A 24,405-nucleotide genomic window follows, 5' to 3' on the forward strand; every position below is an offset into this window, starting at 1 on the left:
TTTGCTCCACTCTCCCCACTGCTACCAAGGTAAAAATTTAAAATAGCAGTGTAATTCCAGCGACTGCTGCATTGCTTAAACTCCTTCTCTGGCTCCCCAGTCTTCAGGTATACAAGGCCCTTTTAAGATGGGGCCTCTATCTACTTCTCAATATCCCTTCTTCATTCCAGCTCTGATTCCCAAATACCACAACTCTTACTGTATTTCTCACAGAGCAGTTACTCCAGACAATCTGTACTGGTAGCACCTGGATTGCACTAATTAAAAAGCTCAATCCTGGGTCCCAGAATATACCCACTGAACTATCATCTCCAGAGATGGACTAAGAAATCACACCAAGTAACCCTTATCCTCAGTGCCCATTTCTTTACTCTCTTACTTGATAATGCCTAATTGTTTTAAAAGATTGAACACAGTCGTATCACTTCTAAAAAGTCTTCCCTATCAAATCCTTCTCTTTCCTACCTCCCATCACCATTGCTCTAAAGTAGCCAATACTTATCTTTATCATCATATTGATCTGCATCCAGCCTCCCTACCTCATCCCCACCTAGAAAAGTTGTTTTACTTAGGACAGAGAGTGAATTTCACTAGCCACTGTATGTTGATAGCCCAGCAAAGGGCCTTGCACATACTAGTCACTTAAAAGTTTGCTAATTCAATGAATGCAAACATTTCATCTTGTTTTCAAAGAATGAAAATATACCTTCATCTGCATCTGTTGAGTCTCTTGATAACTGACATGTATTTTGTTTTGAAATACATTATGTTCCTTTTCTAATGTTCCAATCCGATCTTTCATCCTTGCTATAACCACATTGCTTCTTTCTTTCTCTGACATCATTTCCTAAAAGAATATCCGAGAAATTTAAAAACTTGTTATTTAATAAGTATCATAAGCCTGCAACAATGATAAACAATGATGTTATGTAACATCAGTAAAATAATCACGAATGATAAAACATTAAGTACTTGCTTAAAAAAAGCTAGGTCAAAAGATTTCAAAAACAGTCTTCTGCATCTCATCTGCTCTTCACACCAATTCCCTTCATAATCACTTTGCCACTGTTTTACTACTAATTCAAATGCATTTTCTAGTTTATTATAAGTTAAAGACTATGAACCTAAAATAAATCCTACATTCTAACTTGATTACACGAAAGAACATTTTAAAGCACAATAGTTCCTTCTCTATCATTCCCAGGTACATTCTCTTTCAGGGAAAAAAGGCCTAGAAGGAAATAAAAGTCTCTTTCCTAAGGGAAGAAATAGGGATAAGATGTCTACAGTAGAGTCAAAGTTTCAAACAAGGGAAAGTAAAAATCAGAAAGCAGTTTTATCATCTTCCTAAGTCAAATCTTTTTTTTTTTTTTTTCTGAGACGGAGTCCCACTCCATCGCCCAGGCTGGAGTGCAGTGGCGCAATATCAGCTCACTACAAGCTCCCGCTCCCAGGTTCACGCCATTCTCCTGCCTCAGCCTCCCAAGTAGCTGAGACTACAGGCGCCCGCCGCCATGCCCAGCTAATTTTTTTTGTATTTTTAGTAGAGACGGGGTTTCACCGTGTTAGCCAGGATGGTCTTGATCTCCTGACCTCGTGATCTGCCCGCCTCAGCCTCCTAAAGTGTTGGGATTACAGGCGTGAGCCACCGCAACTGGCCCCTAAGTCAAATCTTAAATGAGGGATTTCATTTTGTTTTGCTGCTACTATGAACTCCTAGAACAAATATTAATTATCGAAGTACATGAAAGCCAAGCAATTTTAAAATCAGCTGCAGGTATGATTAGGACTAATCATGTCCCTGCTCTAAAGCAACTTTTCGACAAAATTTGAGATATTACATAATTTATGTTTGCCTGAGTTTGTTCATTCATCTTTACAAATTGTTATACTCCTGTATGACATACTTAGAAGTATATACATCGTAAGTACACAGCTCAATGAATTATCAAATTAGTTATCCTAATTTTTTTAAATACAGTCAGTCACATAAAACTGTAAGTTTCTAATTTTATTAACAACTTTAATCTTGCCAACTTTTTCCATTGACTTTTTTTATTTACTTCAAATTCACATAAAGGATTTATATTCAAACAAGGTCATTCATTCTTACAATGTCATCAAGTGGCTAGGTGAACGACTAGTAAATAAACATCATGTACTCTACTGCATTTAATCCCTAGAAAGAGAAACAAGCACTTCAGGAATAATGAAACCATATTTTCTATAGTTTCAATTCTGTTCTCTCAGTTTCATGATGTTTTAAAGATTGGCTTTTCCAGTATTTTTTACTATTAACCTCTGAGAGTAATATTTCTGAGATTTGAAGAACTAGACAAAAAATTATACTTATCACAAGAAGCTCCATAAATAAATTACTTATGTTAAGAGTTTCACATTTATTCCATTAATCAGACTTAAACAAGATCACACCAAATTTTGTGTTTCTATAAAGAACAGATCTAGGTCAGATCCAATTAAAACAAATTCCCATGCTTCTGTACAGAATGCTTTTGTTATTCTGAAGTTAGGATATCTGTAAGTACTCTTATTTTAAATAATTCAACTATAGGTTATAATATCACGAAAGAGAGAGACGGCTCTATCTACTCTCCCAAAACTCTAAAAGAAAGTTACTTTAGTTGGATATAAATTATAAATAATTAAACTACTGACAATAGATAATTTCTAAAATCTTTCGTTGCTTCTGATTTGCGAAGTATATCCCTCGTACATAAGAATGTCTTCACCTGGGTTAACTGCTTACACCGATCCTTTGTAGCAGCAGCATCTTCCTTCACAGCAGCAAGTAACTTGTCCTTTTCTTGAAGCTGATGTACGAGCGTAGTCAATTCTCCCTTATTTGACTGCAATTGAGAAAGCAACGCAGAATTAGTAATAGTTACCAAGGGCTAATAAAAAGTATGAAAATGGGGCTGGGCGCCGTGGCTCACGCCTATAATCCCAGCACCTTGGGAGGCCGAGGCGTGCGGATCACAAGGTCAGGAGATCGAGACCATCCTGGCTAACACAGTGAAACCCCGTCTCTACTAAAAATACAAAAAAAAAAAATGAGCCGGGCATGGTGGCGGGCGCCTATAGTCCCAGCTACTCAGGAAGCTGAGGCAGGAGAAAGGCGTGAACCCGGGAGGCGGAGCTTGCAGTGAGCCGAGATCGTGCCACTGCACTCCAGCCTGGGCGACAGAGCGAGACTCCGTCTCAAAAAGAAAAAAAAAAGTATGAAAATGAAATGTGGCACCTATACACCATGGAATACTACGCAGCCATATAAAAGGGTAAGTTCATGTCCTTTGCAGGGACATGGATGAAGTTCGAAACCATCATTCTCAGCAAACAAACACCAGAACAGAAAACCAAACACTGCATGTTCTCACTCATAAGTGGGAGTTGAACAATGGGAACACATGGACACAGAAAGGGGAACATGGACACAGGAAGGGGAACATGCCTGTCGGCGGGTGGGAGGATAGGGGAGGGATAGCATTAGGAGAAACACCTAATGTAGATGACGGGCTGAGGGGTGCAGCAAACCACCATGGCATGTGTATACCTATGTAACAAACCTGCACGTTCTGCACATGTATCCCAGAACTTAAAGTATAAGAAAAATAAAATAAAAAATAAAAGGTGCTAAGATTTAAAAAATTATGAAAATAAAGTATCTAACATGAAGTGTTCCTGGGTCAATGCAGAGTTCTATATTACATAAAAAGTAAAATAACTGCCAAATACTGATCAGTGAAATATTCAGAAAAATCTCTTTAAAGTTGTATATTCTGAAATTTCCAACTAGATACATATCAATCAAAAAACAGATTTTTACAAAGAATTACGGGAATTCTAGTTTTAAACTCAGAGTCAAGACAGTAATTTCCTCCCTCTCCTACCAGATCGAAAGAGACAATGTGAAACCAAAATGTAAGCTGCTATGAATGAAACAGTAACCTATAATCTCAAAGCATCTGAGGAAAGATCACCAAATACAGTAAAAATCAAAATCAGATGCTCCACGACCCCATCAGAATACACCCATGGCTATAGAGGTGCCATAAATGTGTAGTTCTCTGAAATTAACAGGCACATCCTGAAAGGTAAAACCAGCAATCCCCAATTTGACATGGGAAACAACAAACAAGTGCAAAGATTGAAACTTTCTCAGAAGGCCTCAAGAAGGAAAAAAAAAAGTCACAGATAAAATCACACATCTCAAGCAGGAAAAAAATCACTCAAAGGGAGCAACTAGCCAGTGAGGCAGTCAAAAGATTCTCTATAGGGAGGCCCTAAGTCTCTTATCTGAAAAGCAGCGAAGGCTAAAAAAACTCATTTTACATACACAGTCCCCAAGGAGAACACCAGTCAGCCTTGACCCTTTAGTAATACCAAGCCTTAGCACAAAGATGATCCAAGAAAAACACCCCTCATTGGAAGAACAGTAGTAAATAAAATAAAATAGAATAAAATAAAACAGGATCTATACTAGATATCAAAAAAATGAAAATAAGAAAAACACAAATAACAAGTGAAGAAAAATCACCAGAAAAAGGTTATCAAACAGCAGATAAAAATTGTGATTAAAAATCTAATATAGGAATCATCTCTGGAAAATAAAAGAGCTCAGAGAAAAGATAACACAAAATGAGATGAAATGTGAGCTGGCAAAACTAAAGTGGAAGCAAAAGCAACACCATCCCAGAAATATACTATAGTTAGAAACAGCAAACAGAAAAGCACATGCCGCTGTAAACACAGTAAGGGCCATAGAGTACATGGTAGAGAGAAGTAAATAAAAAGGAGAAATAAAGTTTTCTTTGGTAATGTGTTAGGTTTTTTTTGTTGTTAAAGATATGAAAGATAATGAAGGTAGCCAGAGGAGAGTCCACATGTATTTAACTGATCTCCATTATTTTACTTATTTCAAGAACATTATATATAACTTCCCAGTAATAAAAGCTGACTTGAATCTAATGATTAAAAAGACATACTGTATCCAAGGTAAGTTTAACAGAGCAGTCAACGTCAAGCCATATTATAGTACAATTACTGAATGCCAAAGAAACTGAATCCCTTGATGTGTGTAGAGTAGGTCAGACACTGAAAAAAATCCAGTAAATAATAAAAATGTGATTGATTATTCAAAGAACGTTTTATTGTGAGAGTGCAGTTTAACAAAAATATATGAAAAGGGTGCAAAATGCAGGCTGGCTTCAGACCTCTACCCAGCAATATGAATAAAGAGAACAGTGAAACAACAAATGCATAAAATGTTTCAAGGAAAGAAAATGAAACTCTGGAATGTTATACCCTACCAAACTATTATTTAAGTATAAATACAACAAAAGCATGTTAACTTGCCAAAATTTGGAAAATTTCTTGAAGAAATCCCAGGAAAAGCAACTTCAGCTAACCAAGAGATGAATAAAGAAGCTATGACAAAAATACTAATATTGAGATCTGGACCTACCATTAAACTATAAAATTAAAACTAAAACATGAAAATTATAATCACAGAAGAGATGTTAAATATTACAAGTATCTGACAAACAGAAAAACTATTATTAACAAAAGTTGAGAGGGGTGGAAGAAAGCAGCTAGGGGAAAAAAATTTAAGTGGTATAACAGTAGTTCCTCCTGCTACGCAGCATGAGGCCCAAATTGTTAATAATTTAAAGTTTAAAATATAACTGAAGCAAGTATATTTAAATGTCAATACTAAAAAATTAATAATTAAACATTTTACTAATAATTATATTAATAGTTTATATTTTTCAGCATTTATTATATGCTAGGGACTCTAAGCACCTAACATGCACTATCATTTAATTCTCAAAACTTGATCACTCCCATTTTAGACACAGGAAAACTGAGGCATTAAAGCTAAGAAACTTACCTAAGGCCACAAAGCTGCAATTGGCAGAGTCCAGATTTGAATTCAGGAAGTGAGCTCAGGATCTTAAGTACACTCTCAAGTGCCTCATAACTCGAATACAAGGGCACGTGTGCACTCACACAACATAACATCTCTGCTCCAACCCTTCTAGCTTTTGCTCTGTTTTCCCCTTCCCACCTAAGCTTATTCATAGCGGACACTCGCTGTCACTTTTCCCATTCATTTGGTACTTATTTATAATCTTGTATTGCAATGAAACTGCTTTTACTAAGGATATCAAACTCATCTCTAAAGCGTGTTACTGTTGATCATTCAAACTCAAAGTTTCTGTGATTCCACTATCTCCTGGTGTTCCTCCCACTTCACGCCTCTTCAGTATCTTTTGTGGTGATTTTCCTTGCCCTTTACTTGTTGGTGTTTCCTGGGGTTCATTCTTGAGCCTTCTATCACCTCTCACATCCTCCCTGATCTAATATACATCTACCATATGTACTGATGATAGTGGATTATCTTCCTCTATCACTCCCATTGTAGCCTTTCTTCTACTCCAGAGAAATATGTTTTTAATTGTAAAATGACTATATCCACTTAAATGGCACAAGGGACACCTAAAACAGCTTTCTGAAATTTCTCAATCCTCTACTCTCTACAAAGTGTTCACAAAAACCACACTCACCACAATCTATCCAGTTACTCAAGAGAGAAAACAAGCAGTCACCATGGACTCTTCTTTAGCCACTACATACAACTGCTCAGCAAATCCCTTAACTCTTCTATCCTATGCCAGTGCCCTGTATTTATCTTTCCCTTGCTCTAAAGTGGTCTTTATTCGGCACAAGGATTCAATTACCTCTGAGACTTTGAACAATCTGTGAAAAGGTCTGACCAACTCAGTTCTAAGGCAGGAAAAGGGAGAAATTAAACTTACCTAGTCTTACTCAGATACAGGAGACCTACAAAGGCAGAGTTCCTTCAGTAGAGAACAGAACAGCCCCATGAGAAACCAAAAACAAAAAGATTTTAATTTAAAACCAAATGGCTCCAAGGAAAAGGGGAAAAACATCAACAGTTTCAAAACACTTGCTCCATGCTATCTTTAACAGTTTCCAACTTCTTCCAAGGCCTGCCTAAAATAGACAAAGGGTAGTCTGATTTACCACCCAGACTCTAGAGTTCAAAGCTGTCTCAGACAATAAAATGATTACTCTTGCCCCCATAAGCTACCAGGAACATCTTTAATTAGAAGACAGACACTTAAAGCAATTACTTTTAATCTTAAAAAGCATTAACTCTAAACAGCAATATAGTAACACAGTAACTTCAGCAAGGTTCTTCCCTGCTAGGAGCTGTTCTCAATCCCCACATATAACTAACAACTTTTTAAAGAAAAAATTAAACCATTGAAGGTTTGAAAGTAGTTGAAAGGTTATGGGAAAAGTAGTCACCCAATTACAATAAAATAAACCAAAGGACAAATTCTTTAATCAATATCAAGGCTAAGCACCATGGCTCACACCTGTAATCCTAGCACTTTGGGAGGCCAACGCAGGAGGACTGACTGAGCTCAGGAGCTTGAAACCAGCATGGGCAACACGGTGAAACTCCATCTCTACAAAAAATACAAAAACTAGCCAGGCATTGCTTGTGGTCCCAGCTACTCAGGAGAGTGAGACGGGAGGATCGCTTGAGCCCAAGAGGTGAAGGTTGCGGTGAGCAGAGATCGCATCACTGCACTCCAGCCTGGGTGACAGGGCCAGACCTCATCTCAAAAAAATAAAAATAAAAATAATCAAGAAAGTTCCTTGCAACAAAACATCTGTCTTCGTATTTAAAGTCACATTTATCGTATTTACTGATTACCTTTTTACTCTGGACCATTGCTGGCATCACATGGAGACTATCTAATAAGCATGCTACATCGTAAAATTGCCACAGATTTGTAAAATGCACTGTCAATAGAAGTATGACAGACTTATAATGCTACAATAAATGCTATGGCAAAAACATCCAGACGGTTGTAAGAAAGAATAGAAGGACAAACAATTTAGACTGTGAATTCAGGTTAGTCTTATATGAGAAAATGACATTTAAGTGGAGACTTGAAGGAGGAATTGGGCATAGAAAGAAATTGGAGGGGAGGGTTTGGGAGGAAAGGGGAGACAGGACAGACAGAAGAAAAAAATCTGATATGAGAGAAGAATCAGAGAAGACTCCGTATGGGTGAAATTTAGTGAAGAAATAAGAAAAAATGTCATTAGATGAGGCTGCAGAGACAGGCAGGACATAGACCTGTTAAGGAATCTGGATTTATGTTTTAACTGCAAAACAGAAAAACACCAAAGGGTTTTTAAAGCAGTAATATAACCTAATTTATCTCTTACAGGTCACTTTACAGTTATGTGGGGGAAAAAAACAAAATTAGAGGACTAAGAAGAAAAGCAGAAACATCAATTTGGAGACTACTGCAGGTAATCAGGTGAGAGGTAATGGTCTAGACTAGTCTAAGAAAAAATCAAACCATTGAAGGTTTGAAAGTAGTTGAAAGGTTATGGGAAAAGAGGTGTGCATGTGTGTGTTTTTAGAATAAAGACAGTTAAATGCACCATAGCATTTAAATGACAGTTAAATGCTAATATTGAATAGCAGACACCACATCACTTTATTTTACATAGGTAACCCTTGAAAACTTCACCTTTCCCAGTACGACATAGTACATATGATATTATAGTGAATATGACCCATAATATAGATGTTAACTGCATGGGGTTTTTATTTTACAATTTTTTTTAAAATCAGCCATAGCAGTGACTATGCCTTTCAAATTATTTCTTTTAGAAAAGTAAACACAACATACACACACCCCCACAACAACAGCCCTGAAGTTCTTTGAACGGTGTGATCTTCAGTCACAACAGTTCATATATGCTATCCAGAAATCACCTGACTTTGACTTTAGCACTTCTGGTCAGAGCAAAGCACAGTCCAGTTTAGCCAAGGGCCAAATGACTTTAAAAGTAATATAAATCTGGCCGGGCGCGGTGGCTCACGCTTGTAATCCCAGCACTTTGGGAGGCCGAGGCGGGTGGATCACGAGGTCAGGAGATCACGACCATCCCGACTAACACGGTGAAACCCCGTCTCTACTAAAAATACAAAAATTAGCCAGGCATGGTGGTGCATGCCTGTAATGCCAGCTACTCTGGAGGCTGAGGCATGAGAATTGCTTGAACCCAGGAGGCGGAGGCTGCAGTGAGCCAAGATCACACCACTGCACTCCAGCCTGGGAGACAGAGAAAGACTGCCTCAAAAAAAAAAAAAGTAATATAAATCATCTTATTTTAAGCAATTGGCTCTGTCAAAGGATCAGATGACATCAGATGACATTTTAAATAAGTGAATTGATTAGTGTGAATATATGATATGGTTTGGCTGTGTACCCACCCAAATCTCATCTTGAATTGTAGCTCCCATAATTCCCACATGTTATGGGAGAGACTTGGTGGGAGATAATTGAATCATGAGGGCAGTTTCCCCCATACTGTTCTCCTGGTAGTGAATAAGTCTCACAAGATCTGAGGGTTGGGGGAAATCCCTTTCATTTGGTTCTCATTCCCTCTTCCCTGCTGCCATGTAAGACATGCCTTTCACCTTGTGCCATGATTGTGAGGCCAGCCACATGAAACTGTGAGTCCATTAAACCTCTTTTTCTTTATAAATTACCAGTCTCAGGTATGTCTTTATCAGCAACGTGAAAATAGACTAATACAGTAAATTGGTACCAGGAGTGAGGAAATGCTGTAAAGATACCCAAAAACGTGGACGTGACTTTGGAACTGGGTAAAAGGCAGAAGTTAGAACAGTTTGGAGGGCTCAGAAGAAGACAGGAAGATGTGGGAGTTTTGAACTTCCTAGAGACTTGCTGAATAGCTTTGCTGATAATGACACAGGCAATGAAATCCAGGATGAGGTCATTTCAGATGGAGATGAGGAACATGTTGGAAACTGGAGTAAACGTGACTCTTGATATGTTTTAGCAAAAAGACTGGTGGCATTATGCACCTGTCCTAGAGATCTGAGGGAGACCTGAGGGAGATGATTTCAGGTCTCTGGCGGAAGAAGTTTCTAAGAAGCAAAGCATTCAAGAGGTGACTTGGGTGCTATTAACAGCATTCAGTTTTAAGAGGGAAAAAGAGAATAAAAGTTTGGAAAATTTGCAGCCTGATGATGCAATAGAAAAGAAAAACCCACTTTCTGAGCAGAAATTCAAGCCAGCACAGAAATTTGTGCCAGCGGCAGAAGTAATGAGGAACCAAATGTAAATCATCAAAACAATGGAGAAAATGTCTCCAGGGCATGTCAAAGACCTTTGCAGCAGGGCCCTCCTATCATGGGCTGGAGACCTAGAAATTAAAAATGGTTTCCTGGGCAGGGCCCAGGGCCCCCCTGCTGTATGTAGCCTAGGGACTTAGTGTCCTGCATCCCAGCCACTCTAGGCATGGATAAAAGAGACCAAAGTACAGCATGGGCCATGGTTTCAGAGGGTGCAAGCCCCAAGCCTTAGCAGCTTCCACATAGTGTTGAGCCTGAGGGTGCACAGAAGTCAAGATTTGAGTTTTGGGAAATCTCTGCCTAGACTTCAGAGGATGTATGGAAACACCTGGATGTCCAGGCAGAAGTTTGCTGCAGGGGCGGGGCCCTCATGGAGAACCTCTGCTAGGGTAGTGAGGAAGGGAAATGTGAGGTTGAAACCTCCACACGAAGTCCCCACTGAAGCACTGCCTAGTGGAGATGTGAGAAGACGGCCACCATCCTCCAGATTCCAGAATGGTAGATCCACTGACAGCTTGTACCGTGAGCCTAGGAAAGCCACAGACTCTCAATGCCAGCCCATGAAAGCAACCTGAAGGGAGGCTGTACCCTGCAAAGCAACAGGGGCGGAGTTGCCCAAGACTATGGGAACCCACCTTTTGAATCAGTGTGACCTGGATGTGAGACATGGAGTCAAAGGAGATCATTTTCGAGCTTCAAGATTTGACTACCCCACTGGATTTCAGATTCGCATGGGGCCTGTCGCCCTTTTATTTTGGCCAATTTCTCCCATTTGGAGTGACTGTATTTTCCCAATGCCTGTACCCCACTGTATCTAGAAGGTAACTAAGTTGCTTCTGATATTACAGGCTCATAGGCGGAAGGGACTTGCCTTGTCTCGGATAAGACTTTGGACTGTGGACTTCTGAATTAATGCTGAAATTAATTAACACTTTGGGGGACCAGTAGGAGAGCATGATTGGTTTTGAAATGTGACATGAGATTTGGGAGGGTCCAGAGAGGAATGTTATGGTTTGGCTGTGACCCCACCCAAATCTCATCCTGAATGGTAGCTCCCATAATTCCCATGTGTTGTGGGAGGGACCTGGTGGGAGATAACTGAATCATGGGGGCGATTTCCCCCATATTGTTCTCATGGTAGTAAATAAGCCTTACAAGGTCTGATGGTTTTATAAGAGGAAACCCCTTTCGCTTGGTTCTCATTCTCTCTTCCCTGCCACCACGTAAGACGTGCCTTTCACCTTCCACTATGATTGTGAGGCCTCCCCAGCCACGCAGAACTGTGAGTCATTTAAACTTTTTCTTTATAAATTACCCAGTCTCAGGTATCTCTTTATCAGCGGCATGAAAATGGACTAATACAATATATGAAGTAATTTCTAAAGGCATTCCAGACTATATGTTCTGAGATGTTAAGGATGGGAGTAGATATTAATTGCTCTGGCTAAAGTCTTCTTTGGTGAACTTCTAATGACCGGTCACAAATATGCCCACAATCAAAAAACATGCTTACCTTCTTTAAAGCATCTTGTATCACACCAGACTTCTCCTTTAGCAGATCTACAACACAAAGAGCCTCATCTTCAGAAAACATCATAGTCTTCAAGGACAGAAGAAAATCTTTAAACTTCACTTCAGCATTTTCTTAATTTGAAAAAAAAAAAAAAAGAGTTGGCATTTAAAAAACACAAGTAGTAACTTCAGCAAAGGTAAGCGTGAAGAAATCATGGCCCAGAAAGTCAATAACCAAAAGAAAACAGATATATACTTCAGGTCAAATAAAACAAATACTCCAGTCAATAGGAAAAAAAAAGGGTTTATCATCTATAATACGGAATAATTACATTAGCTAAAAGTTTGCTCAAATTGCAAAATACTAAAATGCCAATATACCCTCACTTTAAAAAAAATCATTTAGGTGTCTAGTATGTGCTAATATCTGCACTATTATATTCACAATAATCTCAATGAACTTTAATAATCCTTGCACACTGACAACCAACTGTGAAAAACAAAATAATCCTGAGAGATATGTAAGCCAAATTCCACACATGAGAAAATAAGTTCTAAGATAATTATAAAAAGGAAACCTGATTCTATGAAGATCAAATATATGCAAACCATTCTGACATTTTAAAAATCCATGCATCAAGCACCTCCTGACCCATCCACCCTTATTTTCCCAAGGTTCTCGTATAGGCATTAACAACCTCTTCTTAAAAAGAACTGCCACCCATCAGACTCAAAGGAGCCTAGGGTTTTTAATACTTCAGCTAAATTATAAGTTTTAAAAGGTAGTTGTGTACATATATGGAAACAGGAGATATGTGGGAACTCTGAACTTTGCAATGAATTTTGCTGTGAACCTAAAACTACTCTTAAAAAAAAAGTCTATTAAAAAAAAAAAAAACAGCTATGAATTAGCCAAGAAACCTCACAGGAGACAGTAGTAGCTGGAAAATAATCATCAGATAGCAAAATAGCTGTAGGACCTTTAATAAGTCAAATTCAAGTTCCAGATCTAAAAAACTGAGGAGGCTGGACTAAAAGACTACCAATAAATCTTCTATTACGAGGATTTGATTCTTTTGCAATGCATTGTTTCTATGAGAAAATGAAATATATGACTCCATCAGAACTCAGAAATGTGTTTTTATAGTACAACGAAGACTATAAATCCCATACATTATTACCTTTGTCAGTTTCAGTCTTCAGTTTTTTAGTCCCAGATTTCTGAATCCCTTCTACTTGGTCAGGTTTAAGCAAATCAATAACCTCTCTCTTATCCACCACAGGACTTGAGTCAGCATTATCCATCAAAGGAATATATGCAGTTGCATGAATAAGGGGTTCATCTACGAAGACTGCAATTTAAGTTCAACAAAATCGTAATTAGAATATTTACAAAACAGAGTAAATGACATGCAAGCATACTTTAATGATAAATGCAGTTATTCTGAAACCTCTAATAGTAGTTCAAATTGGTTTTAAATTCCTATTTCATCATTTAACAAGTCAAAACACTCATTCTAATGAAGCAGTACCAGCTCAATAGCCTTATTTTATAGTAAATCATTTAAGTTCTCTAAAAATGTATAGCGTATCTCCTCTAATGGTATCTAAAAACTTTTTACGCATCCTTAGGTCTCATTTAATTTTTGTTTTAATATAAGAATTATTTCCACTTAATTAGTGCTCAAGGAAAACTATTAGTTTTTATTTATGTTGGTACTGTACCAACTTATTGTAGTTGATAATTTTTAATCAAGTTCTTTGTACTTGCTAAGTGCAAAAATCACACTGTTCCTAGCAGACAGCTTCTCGTTTCTCAATAGTTATGCCTCTAATTTCTATGGCACATGTACACTTGCTAAAACTTCCAAAATAACATTAAAAGTGAAAGAAGGAAGCCTCTTTATTTTGTTCCTAATTGTAATGGGAAGAATTTAAAGAGTTTGAACATAAAGTCTAACATCTGCTGGTTAGAGATACAAACTTCCACACCCAGATGAAAATCTCTTTTCTTTTCATTCCTACCTTTTAAAAAGAACTTTTGTACTTATATATGTCTCTTATTTAAAATTAAAATTGTTTAACATTTAATTTTAACAAATATATTCAGGTAATATTTCTCTCATACCTAATTGATATGTAATAATTTTAAGTTGTTTAGTCTTCACAAATTTCACAGCCAAGCTTTCCCTGGAAAACTGTGAACAAATAAGATTGCTCCATCTCTTATCATTTGATGGCTGCTATATACACATGCGAGTTCTGTTTAGGAATTAATTAGAAATGTATGCTAATGCCAGATCTAGCTAATGTCCTTAAGCATAATCTTTAAATGATATTAAAAAGTACAAATATTTCAAGAATGTTTTTCTTTTATGGTCTGTATGCTATTTATTTTTTTCAAAACTGAGTTAAGAATATTTATAAATGCTTTGCCCTTTGTAAATGGTATATAAACTTTTTCACCTCAAATGTACACTCTGCCCATCTGTCAAAGCACTACAAAGTCATAAGGCTAAAGATAATTTTAGACCTGCATTAGTATTATAGTTGTCATTAGCACACATTAAACTGGGAGCTAAAGAGTGTGTGAGATTTCCAGGGTCCTTGTGCTGGTGTACTTCTTTAGAATTAGCATTATAAAAATACATATCTAAACATCTCACCATTTTCTGTCTTTTGTTTCTTTGATGAAGCTTTCTTCTTCCCTGATCCACTTTCTTGTTTAGTCTCTTGGTGGAGGGGTAATGCTTCTTGCCTTTTTGATGGTACTATGAGAGTTTCCACCTTTTTATCCTGGTCATCTTTATTAAACACAAATGAAAAAAATAATTGCAGCAAACAATGAACATAACAGAAAAGATGCAATCATTGAGTAATTCCCAGAATGCTTTACCACTAAAAATTTAAAGTGTGACATATAACACTCTTACTAATAACTTATTCTAGCTTTCTTACTCCACTACACTAGCTCTTCAATGTACTTACTCCTCCTTTCCCATTCCTCAGCTATTTTCAACCCTACTGAGCCAATAGGCATGATCAAGTCTCTATCATCTAAAAAAAGAAACAGCAAGGTACAGTTGCTCACACCTGTAATCCCAGCACTTTGGGAGGCTGAGGCAGGCAGATCATCTGAACCCAGTAGTTCCAGACGAGCCTGGGCAACGTGGTGAAACCCAATCTCTATAAAACCCCATCTCTACGAAAAAAATAAAAAAATTAGCCAGGTGTGGTGGCACACACCTGTAGTTCTGGCTACTCTGGGGCTGAGGTGGGAGGACAGCTTAAGCCCCGGAGGTTGAAGCTGCAGTAAGCCAAGATCGCACTATTCACTCAAGCCTAAGCAACAGAGCAAGACTCTGTCAAAAGAAAAGAAAGAAAAGAAGAAAGAAAAGAAAAGAAAAGAAAAGAAAAGAAAAAAGAAAGGNNNNAAAAGAAAAAGAAAAGGGAAGGAAAAGAAGGGAAGGAAGGAAGAGAAAATCCTTCCCCATCACCATAATTCCCAGCATCCCACATACATTTCCTTACATATTGACAAAATACTCTTAGTTCCTTTTCTGCCAATCATTCCTCAACTAATTGCAACCTGATTTTTATCTCTTTCATTCCATGAAAGGATTAACTCAGATCCCCCAGTGTCCCAAATGCCATATTCTACAAATACCCATTAATCCTTATTTGACTACTCTGGCATTTTATACTTCTGGTCTCTACCCCTTTCTTAAAATTCTCTCCTCTCTATTTTGTTCAGTAAAATATGGCAGTGACAAAAAGACAAATATTGTATAATTTCACTTATATGACATTCCCAGAGTAGTCAAATTCATAAAGACAGAAAGCAGAAGGGTAATTGTCGAGATATGCGGGAAGGTAGAGGGACAGGGGAAAACGGGGAGGCAGGTAGAATGGGCAATTAGAGTATAATGCGTACAGAGTTTCATTTAGAGAAGATGAAGAGTTCTGGACTTGGCTAGTGCTGATGATTATATGAGAATGTGAATGTACTTACCACCACACGACTATACACTTAAAAGTTGTTAAAATGATAAATTTCATGCTATATGTAATTTGCCACAATAAAAATAAAATAAATTATCTCCTATCAGCTCCCATGATAATTCTCTTCTTACACTTGAAATATTCCTTTGCAGTATCCTTTGGGAACTGCTTCTACTGAATGCTGCTAGTTTTCAGGGTTGGGGCTTCAACTGAAATACTTTCCTTGGATAAGCTATCTACCCCCATGCCTTCTACTACCTTCATGCTTAAGGCTTCTGAATCTACTTTTCTACACTTACATACCCTACTGCATCCTGAGTTGCTCTACTAGATGGCCCCACAGGTACTGGAAACACAAACTGGGGGTGTTCTCTTCTCCATTCACATCTAGTCTCTCTCCAGTATTACCCATTTTAGTGCTACCAACCATCTGCCAAGCACAAGTTGGCAAACTTTTTCTGCGAAGGGCCAGGTCGTAAAAACTTTAGGCCTTATAGGCCATATGGACTCTGGTACAACTATTCAAGTCTGCTACTGCAGCATGAAAGCCAGTCATAAACATATTATGAATGAGTTAATGAATGTAGCTGCATGTAAAAACACTTTATGAATACTGAGACTTGACTTTTTTTACATTTTTACATTTCTCAAAATATTATTCTATTTCCCAACCATTTAAAATGTAAAAACTATTCTTGGTTCATGGGCATAAGAAAAGGAAGTGAGCTACATGTGGCTCACAGGTTGCAGTCTGCCAACCCCAACCTAACTCAGAACTTGGGAGATCAGCTTTAATCCTGTCTCCTCCTTTATCTGCCACACTTCCATATAGTGAGGTTATTCGTGTCATTCTTACTTTGCATACTTCTCAACTTTGTTTCTTCTGTCACTACCATAGTTCAGGCCTACATCTTTTTAGAAAACTACAATAACCTCTTAACTAGTCTGCTGGCATCAAATACCGCCCCATGAAATCTGTTCTTGCTAGCTCTGCCAAAAAATCTTTCTAAAACAGAAATATGACCATGTAACTAAACTGCTTGAAAATCTTCAACAATGGCTAACCTAAGAAGTCCTAGCTCCCTGGCACGGTATCCAAAACCCATCATGATCTAGCCACTGCCATCTTTTCAGCTCTGTTCCCTACCACTCTCTACACCTCACATTGTATGGTTCAACAATACACTGTACTCTTGCAGCTCTGTGCCTTTACATGATATCCTGCCAATGAGGAATGAGACTCCACTATCTGCTTGATGAAGCGATTCAATGCTCAGGCACTGCCTCCTCTGTAAAGCCTTTCCTCCAGCATAAGCAGTAGTTGCTTTAGCTTCTATATTTCCTCTATACTTTCTCTATCTCCTACATAAATCACTTTTTTTTTTTTACTGGCTTACATGTCCTTTTTCCCAACTAAAACATGTAGTGTTTACCCTTACTATGTCTTGATCCTAGCTGACATGCAAATATTTAAAATCCAATATAACCAGGCCGAGCGTGGTGGCTCACGCCTGTAATTTCAGCACTTTGTGAGGCCAAGGCGGGTGGATCATTTGAGGTCAGGAGTTCGAGACCAGTCTGGCCAATTTTGTGAAACCCCATCTCTACTAAAAATGCAAAAATTAGCTGGGTGTGGTAGCACACGCCTGTAATTCCAGCTACTCGGGAGGCTGAGGCAGGAGAATCACTTGAACTTGGGCAGCAGAGGACACACTGAGCCAAGATCGCACCACTGCACTCCAGCCTGGGCGAGACCGTGAGACTCCGTCTCAAAAAAAAAAAAAAAAATCCAATATAACCTCCTACAAGTTAAGACACACAAATGACTTAATGGTACATACGAGTCCTTTCAAATAAAACAAACTGTTTACAGTTGCACACATCACCACGCCATTTCTCAAGGCTTTTCCACTGTACCTATCAACTCCCTTTCTCTGGAATCTCCCTCCCCCGCCACCCACCCAAAAAACCTAACTAGTACTTACCCAAACTTTAAAAATTTCTGGCATTACATGCTTTAAGTGGTCTACCTTAGAATTCCTACACTGGTTTAGACATATCTGGACCACTACACTAAATCTTTTATAATGACCTATTTGTGTCTACAGCTAACACACGACTACCTTGAAAATGCACTATTCATCTCCGTAGCCCTACTACCTAGCATAATGCCTAGCATAACAGATATATGATAAATGTTAGCAAAATGAAGCAATCAAGGGTGAGAAATGATATCTGATTTTAGCTTTCCACCTTTAATTCTTACCACATCATTTAGAAAGTGAAGTTCGTAACTGCTGATATTTACAGGTCCTAAGTGGTTTTAGTAAAATAGTCAAAGTTGGATATTTATAAGATGTATAGGTTTGTTGGGTTTTTTTCTTTTAATTTCTTGTAGAGATGAGGTCTCTCTTTGTTGTCCAGGCTGGTCTAAAACACCTGGCCTCAAGGGGTCCTCCCACTTCAGCCTCCCAATGTGCTAGGATTACAGGCATGAGCCACTGCATCGGGCTCTGAAGTTTAAAGTGCTATTTTATGATCAATACTAACTTCTACTAGCAATTAATGTTAATGAAGCAAACACATAATGAAAAGAATAATCTCGGTTTCAAATTCAGTATTAAACTTCTGTGTATGTACCTAACAGAATATCTCAATTCCAAGCTCCAAATCATACAATAAAATTAAATAGATTAAATAGATTACAATACCGCTTCCATTTTTAGACTTCTTCTGCCCTGGTTTCTTCTTTGAGGCAGCTGCTTCAGAGGGAGGGGTGGGCTGTTTAGTAACTGGGACAGGTTCTACTTTTTTGCCAGGAATCTTTGATGCATCACTTTCTTTGATGACCTGCTCTTCAAGTACAGGCTTTTGTTTCTTTTCCTTCTTTTTTCTTTCCCTAACACTACTTGAAGTTTCAACCACATTCAATGGAACAGGTACAACTTGATCATCTTCTACTGCCAAAGCATCTGATAATTTAAAGTCTCGAGGTACACTCTCAGAATCAGATTCATGGAGGTTTCCATTCTGGATTTCTTTCTTTTTATTCTTTTTCTTTTCTGCTTTCTTTTTATCTGTTTTGGTAGGAATAAGCTTTTGTTCTCTTTTCTGTTTTGCAAGAACTTCATCATATAATGTTTCTTTCATGAAAAGCCAGAAGAAGAGGAAAATTACTGTAATAACTATTGAAGGAATAAGAACAATAAAATATGCTGACTCATAAAACTCCATGGTACTTTTGTCAATGTGATCCTATAAAACCTAAATAGGGAAGAAGGTAGGGACAAAAAAAAGAACCTGTCAGTCTCATAAAAATTAAAGTCAAAACTGCTGCTCTTTCAAGTGGCATTTCAAATCTAACCTGACCTACAAATCTAAACAGGTTAGTTCTTTAAATCACATTCTTGATTTATTTGCCAACAATTCATACATACTATGAAAAATAAGACTAGTGGTAACTAGAAAGAGTAGAACACATCCTTCCATTTCTAAATCATGTGAAAATATCCTAATTGAAGAGAAAAATTTTAAATATTCATTACTTTCTTTTCCCCAAATATCCACTTTTGGTATTTTATTAGTAGTTAATTTTTTTTGTTTATTGTACAGTGTTGATAACTACATGTGAAAATAAAGAGGCACTATTACCAACTCAATGGACATTCATTAAAAGTGTCATATTCTGAAATGCACACACACACAAAAAGAGGTGGTTTATTTACAGATTAAGACCAGTCACAAACTGCTTGCATCTTTACACCAGTGACTATCAGCCTCATGATGCGGTGGGATCTATCAAGGATATAAAAATCTAATATAATCAAAATCCAAATGTTAGGATGTGGCATTTGGCATTAAAATAAATTACAGACCAGGCGCAGTGGCTCACGCCTGAATCCCACCACTTTGGCAGGCTGAGGCGGATGGATCACTTGAGCCTAAGGAGTTCCAGTCCACCCTGGGCAACATGGCGAAACCCTGTCTCTACAAAAAACAAAAACAAAAAAAAAAACACCAAGAAAATTAGCTGGGCATAGTTAAAACGAGCCTGTAGTCCCAGCTACTTGGAGGCTGAGGTGGGAGGATCACTTGAGCCTTGGAAGTCAAGGCTTCAGTGAGCTGTGACTCTGCCACTGCACTCCCGCCTGGGCAACAGAACAAGGCCCTGTCCCAAAAAAATAAAGTAGTGAAATAAATTACAAGTTAGGAACTTATCTCAATTTTTTAAAGGCACCCCATACTGCACAAAACAAGTTATACAGCAAAAGCGAGGCTGCCATCAACATCCTACCTAAATTGCTAAATAAAAGGCTTTGCCTCATCAATAGGACATAGGCCCTACTTTTAGATTGACTCAGTAAGTACGGCGGCAGGGAGGAAAGATGTAACTTGACTACCAACATCTGCCTTGAATACAGATATTATATCACTTACGTGAAGGGTTGTTTCCCCTAAAAGTAAATCTCAAAGTAAAAATGATTCTGATGTTGAGATTCTACATACTGATGCTCCTTATGAACATGCATAAGCCACATAAAAGTGACTTGTATTCTTATGTCATCTCAAGTGTGTTGTAGAAAAAGACAAGGTATATAATACAGATATAATTAAACATCAGGACATGTTTAGGATAAAGCAAATTAAAGTTAATTTCTGCACTTTTAATGTAAAAATAAATCTAAGAATGTTTAAAATTTTCAAATTATTGATTTGGAGAATCTTGATACGTAACGATTAGATAAAGAAATCAATTCTACCTAAACAGGGGACTTACTCTAAGAATTATTTTACACCTAAGAAGACATCTGATTTTAAATTGGACAAATGTGAGTTTATTGAATATAAGACTTTGCCAGAACTATAACAACACGGGTTTGAACTGCACTGGTCCACTTACACATGGATTTTTTTTTTTTAACCAATTGTTACTGAAAATACGGTATTCACTGGACATGAAATCTAAGTATATGGAGGGCCAACTTTGTATACCTGGGTTCCACAGGGACTATTCCAAGACTTCGAGCATGCTTAGATTTAGATATATGCAGGGGTCCTGAAGCCAATCTCCCGCATATGCCAAGGAATGACTGTCGTTTGTTCCACAGACATGTTATTAATCTGTATGACTGAAGTAACATTTCATACTTCCATAACCAATTTTTAAATAGTATTAGTTAAACCCTAGATTTACTAAGACAAGGTTTTAACACGTTAAGGGGGAAAAGGAATCATGTGCTAACAAAATACTAAAAGAAACTCCATACAGAATTGTTTCCCTGATAATTCAAATTAACATGAACTGTCCAGGTTTTAAAATTAGACATATTTTATTGTGCCTGAGTTAAGTGTGATTCGTCACCCAGGAATGCTTTTAAAGAGCCCAGAATTTTCTTTTCAAACATAACATCCACAGAATACACAGCCTATTCAACATAAGCCGGGAAGCCAAGGGAGAAAAAGCACAAAACAATGAGTTGGAATGCTTCAAATTTTTGTTTTGGTGAGGAAGAGGCGCTGAGGCACTTAGCAGCAATAACAGAAGCTGAAAAAAGGGGCAAAAGTCAAAAAGGCCTAATGAATAAGCTGCAGCCCTGTACGAACCTAGGTCTTAGGAAAGCAGAAATTATGATCAAGCACAGCAAATTCACCTGTATAGAAAGAAAAAGTAGCAAATGTTCAAGGAGAAGAGAGGCTACGAGACCACAAGAATTCTGAAACACCGATTCTTCAAACGTTTTAATGATTTTCTAGTTTCCTTTTCCAGGTCCCATATATAGGCCTGAAGGAATCAAGCTTTCTGTCTCTGGATTTTCATGGGAGTCCCTCTTCACGCAATTCAATTCACATTCACTTGAGCTCACGTGAGACTCACTATGCATTTAGAGGAACCTACATAGACACAAAGAGATTAAGAATCAAGAAAATGTTTGCTACAGCCATAAAAAGGAATGAGATCATGTCTTTTGCAGGGACATGGAAGAAGCTGGAAGCCATCATCCTCAGCAGACTAACACAGGAACAGAACACCAAACAATGCATGTTCACACTCATAAGTGGGAGTTGAACACTGAGAACATATGGACCCAGAGAGGGGAACAACACACACCAGGGCCTGTTGGGGGGTGGGGGTTGAGGGGAGGGAACTTAGAGGATGGGTCATAGGTGCAGCAAACCACCATGACATACATATACCTACGTAATAAACATGCACGTTCTCCACATATATCCTGCTTTTTTTTTTAGAAGAATAAAAAAGAAGAAAATGTTTGCATACCTTTAACCCAATAATCCCAATTCTTTATCCTTAGGAATTTATTTGCAAGAAAAAAAACATATAGAAAGATGTTCACAGGCCAGGTGCGGTGGCTCACACCTGTAATCCCAGCACTTTGGGAGGCCAATGCGGGCGGATTACTTGAGGTCAGGAGTTTGAGACTAGCCTGATCAACATGGTGAAACCCCATCTCTACTAAAAGTATAAAAATCAGCCGGGCGTGGTGGTACGCGCCTGTAATCCCAGCTACTCAGGACGCTGACGCAAAAGAATCACCTGAACCCAGGAGGGAGAGGTTGCAGTGACAGTGAGCCGAGATCGCGCCACTGCACTCCAGCCTGGGCGACAGGGCAAGATTCTGTCTCCAAAAAAATTAAAAAAAGGTTCACGGCAACATTACATAAAAACTGAAAAAAGAAAACGTTCAACACCAGAATGTTTTCAACCAGCAAATATCAACTCAAAGTATAGGTATTAAACCATGAACCTAAAACTTCAATTCAATGCTGCTAAAAAGTCAAAATCATATGTATTTATATGATCGAAACATTTTATATGTGCAAGTTCAGTAACTAAGGAGTTGTGCCAAAATCATGGGTACAGTCTCATTTGCCTTAATACTCTAGTTTTAAACTTTGTTTATGAGAAACTCTTAAAATATTATTTTAAAAAGGCAAAACATGAGTGTCTATTGAATAAATACTACCATACCAATTAATATACCTCAGATTCACATTATACCCACGAGCATCAGAATTACATAAGGAGGAAAAAACAAGAGACAAATAGGAACTGAAAATGAAACAGGAAAATTCAGGGAAGAACAAACACAGAAAGATTTAAAAGCAGGGAGGCAAAATTGAAAAATAAAAGGAAAGAGGCTGAGAAAACGTTAATTTAGCTCTGGGTGGTAAGAACCAGGTCATTAAAATTTTTTAAGTCCACAGTATGCAATTCAATACATGTTTGTTGAGTTGAAAAATGGAGACATGTAGACACTTATGCTGTTCTTTCACACATGGAAGAAATCATTAACACTGCTGATTTTTGCTAACTCACAACCTGAGTTACTACAAAAAAATTGTAATATTTTTACACTTTTATTTTAAGAAATGGGGTCTCTATATATACACTGCTCAGGCTGGACCACATTGGCTATTCACAATCCCTATGATAGTGCATTGCAGCATCAAACTATAGAGGTCTTCCCACTTCAGCCTCCCAAGTGGCTGCAACTACACTACAGGCATGTACCACCTAGCCTGGCTAACCCTTTGTAGTATTAGTTACGTCTTTAACCTCATCACACATAAGTCATAATAGATTCCAATCTGAATGCAATAAACAGCCAGTGGTGGTAAACAGGATTTCTCTGTCAAGAGAACCAGGAGAGAAATATCCATGGAATGATAGGAAAGTAAGTCCAAACTATTTTAAAACCACATTCCACACCATTGTCTTTTATCTTTTACTTGGACATAAATCTTTCAAGAAACTGATAAAGATACTGACCCTCTTTCTCAAAGAAAAAAAGTATCCACACTCACTAAGTTTTACATATAATCTCCAGAAGGTTTCTGGATTCCCTGAAGAATATGCCCGGGCCCCAAGTTTAAAATCCTGCTCTACAATGAGAGTTTTCATTCCTGCCCTATCTTAAAAGAACTACAAAAATAATTGTAAGTTAACATGCATGATATGTAAGTTGTGTTTCATCAGAGTACGTATTACAAATACTAATCAAATAGTTTTAAAATTCTATTTACTCGCCCTCCTATAACTTACATTTGTTCATATAAAAACTGAGACACATCACTGAGTTAAATTCTATAAACTTCTCAGAAAGTACAATGACCCGTTTATATTAATATAACAAAGAGGTGAAACCTAAAATTTTTTTTTTTTTTTTGAGACGGAGTCTCGCTCTGTCGCCCAGGCTGGAGTGCAGTGGCCGGATCTCAGCTCACTGCAAGCTCTGCCTCCCAGGTTTACGCCATTCTCCTGCCTCAGCCTCCCGAGTAGCTGGGACTACAGGCGCCTGCCACCTCGCCCGGCTAGTTTTTTATATTTTTTTAGTAGAGACGGGGTTTCACCTTGTTAGCCAGTATGGTCTCGATCTCCTGACCTCGTGATCCGCCCCTCTCGGCCTCCCAAAGTGCTGGGATTACAGGCTTGAGCCACCGCGCCCTAAAATTTTAAGTGATATAAAAATCTGGTGGCAATTATTAGAATTTCAATAGAACTGCTTAACCAAAAAGGATAATATATTTATGTATATACAAGACAGACCACACTGTTTATATAATAAAACCATGAAACTGTTTCAGTGTGGGACATGTGAAGAAACATCATACGACCATTTAAAATAATTAAGACT

General features: G+C 37.9%; 1 protein-coding gene across 9 annotated transcripts in view; it reads right to left on the reverse strand.

Annotated features, from left to right (window-relative positions):
- Nucleotides 1-24,405, reverse strand: part of KTN1 (kinectin 1) — a 103,826-nt gene that overhangs the window by 54,115 nt on the left and 25,306 nt on the right. For all 9 annotated transcript variants that reach the window (XR_004184902.1, XR_004184900.1, XR_004184903.1 and 6 more), the window contains exons 2-7: nucleotides 18,463-19,015; nucleotides 14,416-14,553; nucleotides 12,931-13,101; nucleotides 11,751-11,881; nucleotides 2,751-2,867; nucleotides 707-847 (exon numbers count right to left, since the gene is read on the reverse strand). Coding sequence is in view for 5 of the 9 variants with exons in the window: in XM_003901842.2 (XP_003901891.1) it covers nucleotides 707-847; nucleotides 2,751-2,867; nucleotides 11,751-11,881; nucleotides 12,931-13,101; nucleotides 14,416-14,553; nucleotides 18,463-18,985 (1,221 nt within the window). In the remaining 4 variants the exon portion in view is untranslated. The remainder of the gene's footprint in view (nucleotides 1-706; nucleotides 848-2,750; nucleotides 2,868-11,750; nucleotides 11,882-12,930; nucleotides 13,102-14,415; nucleotides 14,554-18,462; nucleotides 19,016-24,405) is intronic.

This window comes from Papio anubis, chromosome 7 (genome assembly GCF_008728515.1).
Source record: "Papio anubis isolate 15944 chromosome 7, Panubis1.0, whole genome shotgun sequence".
In the NCBI taxonomy this organism is placed as follows: domain Eukaryota; kingdom Metazoa; phylum Chordata; class Mammalia; order Primates; family Cercopithecidae; genus Papio; species Papio anubis.